General features: G+C 48.9%; 1 protein-coding gene across 1 annotated transcript in view; it reads left to right on the top strand.

The window, feature by feature from the left end:
- The first annotated feature begins 262 nt into the window (after positions 1-262).
- The window catches only part of TAF3 (TATA-box binding protein associated factor 3), a 111,892-nt gene continuing 104,906 nt past the window's right edge, over positions 263-7,248 (top strand). Inside the window, exon 1 of the mRNA XM_005526065.3 lies at positions 263-501. Coding sequence (XP_005526122.2) covers positions 336-501 — 166 coding nt within the window. The 5' untranslated portion in view covers positions 263-335. The remainder of the gene's footprint in view (positions 502-7,248) is intronic.

Below are 7,248 nucleotides of genomic sequence, written 5' to 3'. Positions count from 1 at the left end.
GAAGCCGTTCCGCCTCGTCCTGTCACTACCTGCCCTTGTAAACAGTCATCCTTCCTGTAAGCTCCCTTCAGGTGGTGGGAGACATTTAGCGAAGCTGGGGTGCTGATCCTGATGTATTTACACGACGCCGACCCCGCCGTGTCCCCTCCGCGCAGCGGGACGCGGCACTGAGGGCTCCGGGCGGGTTCCCGCGCTCCGCGCCCCGCCCCGCTCGATGCGCTCGGCGCTGGAGCGGCGCTGCCTGCCGGGGGCGGGGCGGCGCCAAGATGGCGGCAGCGATGGCGGCGGTGGCGGGCGGTGCGTGAGAGCTCCCGCGGCCCCCCGGCCCCGGCGGGATGTGCGAGACCTACTCCCGCTGGCTGCTGCGGGTGTCGGTGGCGCAGATCTGCCAGGCCCTGGGCTGGGACTCGGTGCAGGTATCGGCCTGCGACCTCCTCACCGACGTGCTGCAGCGGTACCTGCAGGGGCTGGGCCGGGGCTGCCACCGCTACTGCGAGCTCTGTGAGTGCGGGCTGGGGCCGGGTTGGGGGGGTTGCGGCTGGACACGGTCCTCGGAGGCCACTGTGAGTGGCCCTGCTTGAGCAGGGTCCGGACTGAGTGAGCTCCGTGAGCCCTGCCAGTCTCGGCCATCCCGCCAAGGAAACGGCGCTGGGCACTGCTGGAGCAGGGCAGGAGCACGGGGAGGTGGGATTTGGGCAGGACAGGGGGGCACGAGGAAATGGTTTGGGGCAGTGCTGGGGTCTGGGGGGCAGGACAGGGGGGCACGGAGAGGTGGGATTTGGGCAGGGGTCTGGGGGACAGGGCAGGGGGGTACAGGGAGGTGGGTTTGGGTAGCACAGGGGACCCTGAGTGGAGATCTGTGGGGGAAGGCTGTGGGGTATCTTTGTGGAGGTGTGGGGATGGCAGCTGGAAGCTGCTGCTTGTCAGGCAGTGCCAGGAGCTGAGGGTGCTTGGCAGGGCAGGGTCACGGAGCTGTGGTCATTTGGGCAGGGCAGAAGAGTGCAGGGAGGTGGGATTTGGGCAGTGCTGGGGTCTTTGGGTCAGTGAGCGTGAGGTGTGGGTTTGAGGAAGATCAGCCCATGTGCTGGGAGCTGTGGGGAAGGGGAGCCGGGCTGTGCAGTGGTACACAGGACTGAGAGGACGGGGAGGGAAGCCGTGGGGCAGTGCTGGGTCAAGGAGGTCCTGGTGCCAGGGAGGACTGTGGGGAAGTGGGTCTAGGTGTGGGTGAGGAGTTGGGGCTGTGGGGCTGGAGTTGGAGAACAGGAGGCTCTGTGGCAGTGGGTCTGGGGTGTGGGGACATGGGGATGCTGTCCCACTCTCTCTGGCTACAGCATGCAGCGTGCTGGGGAGGGAGAGACACAAGTACAGGAGGGGGAGAGGGCACTGTTGGCCCCATTGCTGGGATATTCTGAATCTGGGAGTGGGATGAACTGGAGGGAGAAGGGGCAGCCAGCCCCTTTTACTGGTGGGATGTGTACATGGAGGATGTGGTGCTGTGTTGTCGTGGCTCATTTTTGGGTCATCTTTTGTGCCCTGCAGTCAGTGCTGAGGGGGCTGTGGGGGCCCAGTGCAGGTGGGGGTGTGTGTGGGGGGTTCACTGTTCTGTCATAAGGGGAAGTGCTGAGGATGAATGGTGAAAGGCTTGGACTCCCTCCTGCATGGGGAGGGAGTAGTGTGCTTGGAGGTTCTGTTGCTGGGGTGCTCTGGGAATGTTTGTGTAGAGAGGGGAAGCAGTGGTACTGTGGGGCTGGGAGCATGTGTATGGGGAATGTAGGAATGCAGGGATGCACTAACACTAAACATGTTTTTGTAACATAAACAGAAAAACATGTTTTTGGGGCGAAGTGGAGCTGTAGTGCACAGAATGTGGGAGTGTGGCAGGGCTGCACATGGGAATTGTGGAGTGCAGAAGGGGTGGGTTGGGGCTGAGGATAATTTAGTGTGCTTGCATGAGGTATGAGTGTCCTCACGTGGATGCAGAGGAAGAGGTTTCACTGGATATGTGGGGGACTGGAGTTAGCCAACACTGCCATTGAAGCGGTACAGAAGGAGCTGGAGGTGATGGTGAGGTGCAGGATGCCCAGGGCCTCACTGTATTAGGGGTGAGGTGGGGCTGGGGTGGGAGCATGGAAGGGGTGAGTTTACAGCAAGTAGGAGAAAAAGAAGAGAGGCCTGGGAATCAGTGCCAAGGACTGCTGTCTGGGTCACATACGAGTGTGGAATGTGGGTGTTGATGTCAGAAGTGAGCACCACTGCTGAGTCTGGGTCTACAGTAGAGGATGCAGTTGTGTGTCCCTTGAGATTGTGAGTTGGGTGGAGGTACTGAGGGGTTGGATGTCCTGCTGGTACCTGCAGAACTTGGGGTTTTGGAGGATGGGATGTCCAGTTGCTTGCTCCAGTAATGCCGCCAGTGGGGCTGAGAGGATGGTAAGGGGTGTGCTGGGTCTGGGAATGTCAGCAAAGGAGGCTGATGGGTTGGGAAGGGGTGGGAAGGTGACAAATCTTCGGGGAGAGGGAGGCTATCAGGATCACTGCCAGGTCTAAACACAGGAAATGTGGGGAATGAGGAGCAAGGCTCAGGCTCTCAGTGGTTAGAGGGTCATGAGTCTGTGTGTATGGAGGCCTTTGCTGCCCTACATGTGGGGCAGGGAGGGTGTCATGTGGCAGAGATTTGTGTGCATAGATGGGGCTGCTGTGCTCCTGCTGGATCTGTGAGTGGTAGGAAGGAATTGAAGGGGGATCTCCATAGTGGAGGGACTTTGGGGAGCAAGGGTACCCTGGAGAGGTGGATATAGGCTGTGTGCCTGGAAAACCAGGGCAGCTTGTGTCTCCTGTGTCAAGAGGCACATGTTCCCCCTTCCTTTGGCATGCTGAAGAGCTGTGGCATTGTGGGCAGCTGCTGCTCCATGTGTCCTGTACTCGTGGAGGGGAAAGTCCTGGAGAGCCCCTGGGGCAGGGGTCAGTTGAGTCTGGCAGGGGCTCAAGCTGGGATGGATAACTGATTGCCTGAAGTGCTGGTGGATTTGGGGGCTGCTGTAGCCACCACCAGTTCACAGAATATGCTTGGGCCTGCTGGAGATTACTGGAGAGGTAACAGGGATCACAGCCCTGAAATGCATCACTGGTAATGTTTGCCAGTACTATCCAAGCTGTGGGAATTGTGCTAATGAAGTGTCATAGCCACAGGTGAGAGGAATATCGGAGACATATTGCTGTCAGCTGGTGGTGGATTGGATGCAGCATCAAGGTCCAAGGAACTATGAGGTCTGAGTGTGTTGGATTCCTCTGCAGAGGTGAATTTGGAGAGTGTGCAGAGCTGGGAAGTGCAGTGTGAGTGGCTTGGTCAGGAGAGGAGCAACCACAGCCTGAAAGTGCTGTTGCTGGAGGTTGTGTCCCTTCTCTGAAGAAGGGAATTTCTCACTGCTGCAGGGGTCCCCCATGCAGCAAAGTGATGAGCTGAGTGATGGTCCTGGCTCTGCTTCATCATTTCAGGAATAATTGAGATCAAGTCTGACAGTGCCAGGGTAACCAAGCTTAGGAATGACTGTATGCTGCAAACTGGATTTCTCAGATTGTATAGGTTTACTTGTACAACTTTCCCCAAATTTGAGAGCAAGTTAGTCTAGAAATGGGACTGTGCAATATTAACCCATATATCCCAGCAGTACAAGTGCAGCTGTGAAGTTTGTATTCCAATCCACACAGAAACTATCTTTAAAGCAATTAAAGCAGACAACATAGAGGGTTTAGGAGGATGGAGTGACGAGGTGAAACAGAAGCTCATCTAGGTTTGGTCAGAGCTGTTCTTTCATAGGGTTATTACAAATTTTGAGGAAGATGCTTCTGCTGCAGTGTTTTTAGGACTGGGAGGAAAAGACATAGAGATGATGCAAATAATTTTTTTGGTGCTGAGGATTGGAGGTTTGTAGAGCTCAGATACACCTTTCTTGCTTTGGGTTTGCTTACTGAAAGTGGGAAAGGCATTTTTTGCCTCTATGAGTGGGGAAGGAGGTACCACAAGTATCACAATCTGTGTTTGGTGGTTTTAGATTTGTTTGTTTGTTTATCTTTGAGAAGGGGAATATGCTGTGTTTGTGCCAGTAATGTGGTATTTTTTGTATCACCTCTCTTAAAACGATGCCTGTATTTCTTTCTTTAAAAAGGTTGTAAAACGACATCTTAATATTGAGCTGACATCTCCCTGCGATTTCAGAATTGTTTCCTTTTGCTCCTAAAATAAGTTACTGTACAAACCCAGCTCTGGATGAATGAGCTGAATTCTGCCATGGTTTTGCATAAGTAGAATTAATTAAATTCCAATTGTAGCATCTTCATTGTCAGGGCGTTATCTCGGAGTCAAACCAGTGGGGTTTGAGTTAGCAGGGCTGTCAGCTGAGGGACATAATCTTTGTGTTCCAAACTGAATGGATTTACTCTGACGTAGTTGAGACACCGTGGTATTGCTGTGAAAAGCCTGTCATCGCTGCTCACATGTTCTCTCACTTGCAGAAGAAAATTATGGCTCTCCCAGCTGGGTTAGATCTTTGTTCCAGCTGTTACATCCCATTAGGAGAGCTACATTCAAGATTTTCATTACTTTTCTGCTGTTGTTTCTTTGCATTTACAGTAGCTGTAGTTGATGGGAACTTCTGTGGCTGCAAAGAGAAGGCAAAAGGATTTGCAAAGCGGTTTTGAGATGTGTTTGACGCCGTGAAATGCTTCTGAATGCTGTGTTGGGGGTGGAGGAGAGGCTGAACTTACAGGGAGAAAATCAGGGTTTTCCTCTTAAAGTACACCATATTATGCTGCTCACATTTGTGGAAAGCTTGTCAAAGCAGCTCTATTCAGTAGCTGTGTGCTGTTTTGTCCTAAAATTGAAATTAAATATTTGAAAACCAGTGTTGGAGTATGTAATTAAGGTATCAGGCTACAAAACAAACTGATGTAGAGTGGTTTCTGAGAGCAGAGTTCTGCATTGTTGTTGTTGGTTTTAAGGAGAGGTGAAAAGGGAAAAGCTCCCTGTTAGGTGCCACTTTGTTTTGCTCTCCTATTTCAGGTGCTTTGATAGAGGGGTGGCAGAGCTGGTGCTTTGATTTACCTGCTCTGGAATGGTATAGGTTGGATTTTTTTATGCTGGGGAGCTGTCCATGAGGGCAGATCAGAATCTGCTTTGTTTGCCATGAATTTAGCTAATGTAGCTTGGCTGTGGGGTGGTGGGTTATAGACATGCAGAATATGTCCTGTTTTACCTCTTAACACATCCAGTAAGGCAGTTCAGTTTCCAGTCTGTTTATGTGAGTGGTGCAGTTCATGGGAGGGATGAGGAAGGGACTCGTTGGTTCACACCCCCCCAAAATAATTTTTCTGTTACATTGCTCTAAAAACCAGTCAGATAGAAGCTATTTAACTCTATCATTGAGGGCACCTGGATATATTTCATCAGGACAAATTTAGATTATCTGCTAGTACAACTAGAAGTGTAATAAGCTGGATAATGAACTTTTTGAATTCAGAGGTGGATTCTCTGCTTTCTTTCAATTTTCAGTCTTGAGCTTGGATATACTGTGATTTATTTTTTTTTCCCCCCTGAAATTTGCTAACAGTTAGGAAATAAAGTTTAAAAGTTCGTCTTTAGTTTCATATTGTTTAACTACTTTTTTTGAAGATTATTTTTATGCAAACATAGAATTGTAGAATATCTCAAGTTGGAAGGCACCCACATGGATCATTGAGTCCAAGTCCCTGTTCCTTGCAGGACTACATACTTATTATATATACATATAAAAAAAATATTAATGACCATACTGAAATTGGTATTATTAATGCAGCTGCATTTTTGTTAAAAGGCAGGTTCTGATCTGGTGAACACGGTATTATAACTGGAAGGAAGAATTGCCGATATTGCAAAATGTTTTCCAAGGCAGAACTGGCTCCAAAGCTGCTCCAATGTCTGCACAGTCTCTGCTTTAACCTTCATTATAGCAAAGGGAGAATGCAAACAGCAGTCCAATATTTTCACTGATAATTACCACAGAGGAGAGAATTCACCTGACATCAGCCAATTTTTTCTTTCTTTATAATGTTAAATTTACCTCATGTGTTTTCTTTGGTTTTGTTCTTTTTAGTTACTTCATTCTTACCACTCTACAGTAATAATCCGTATCAAAGGATTAGATTTTGGTGATCAGTTTAAATGAGCTGATTCCTGCTGCTGGTCCTTGAATGACTTTGTAACAAGGATCTATCCTGGGCCTGTAACATTCATTATAAGTCTACATTTTATGTCCTCATAACCTTAAGTGTTGATGTTTTTAAGCTAACTTCTTACTGGCTAATAATATAAAGAAGGACAATGTGTTTTTTTGCTTGACATTTCTGAAGTTACTGGGAGAAGTAGCAGACTCTGAGAACCAATAGCAAGAAGATGCTTTTGCCTGACTGGTAACTGCGTTAATAGGACTCCTTTTTCCCCACTTAAGATGCCTTAAGTAAGGCATTTATACTTATTAAATAACCTATTGTGCATGCTTACGATTTTGCTGGGTGGAAGCTATGTTGTCTCCTTGAAACACTTATCCTGGAGTAACTTTGTGTGACGTGCTGGAGCACAGGGAATCTGTGATAGAGCCTGTAATTAAAATACCAAGGAGCTATACCTAATAATTTGCTGGTTAAAATAAAATCTAAAAAAAAAAAAAATCTCTTTTACAGCAGCCATGAGGGGGAATGCTGAGCTATTTATAACATGTGTACATGTAGCATGGGTGGTGACTCATTAATTTTTCTCAGTATATTTATTACAGAACTGTAGTTGCTTCTTTTAAGAGACCTGGCATGAAACTAAAGGCTTTTCTGTTCTGTACTTACTTGCCTGTTAAATTTTCACTCATTCATGTGAACTTTGGGCCAGGAAGGAGGAGGTGATGGGGGTGAGTCTGGCAAAAGGGAATCAGCTGGTCCTGAGACTGAATTTAAGGCAAGTAAGACAGTTCCCTAATTCCACACAACCCCCTCACAGTGCCTTTGGATGACATGAGCACTGGCCAGCTTGTTTTCTGGAGGAATTCTTGTGACTTTTGCAAAAATAGCTAGGCTTTAGAGCTTCTAAGAAATCCTTTTCCCCCCAGCCCAAACCCTTGTTTGTATGAGAGTTTAGTGCTCCATTCTTGTGTTTGATTTGGTTTTCCTTGTGGATGGGTTGATTGATCTGCAGGTGATACTGAGCAGTGGGGCTGAGGGCTGGATAAA

This window comes from Pseudopodoces humilis, chromosome 5, assembly GCF_049639895.1.
Source record: "Pseudopodoces humilis isolate 2021_Gansu_Grassland_sample_001 chromosome 5, ASM4963989v1, whole genome shotgun sequence".
Classification (NCBI taxonomy): Eukaryota; Metazoa; Chordata; class Aves; order Passeriformes; family Paridae; genus Pseudopodoces; species Pseudopodoces humilis.
The sequence above is the reverse complement of the archived record's forward strand: the minus strand, read 5'-3'. Positions and strand labels throughout refer to the sequence as shown.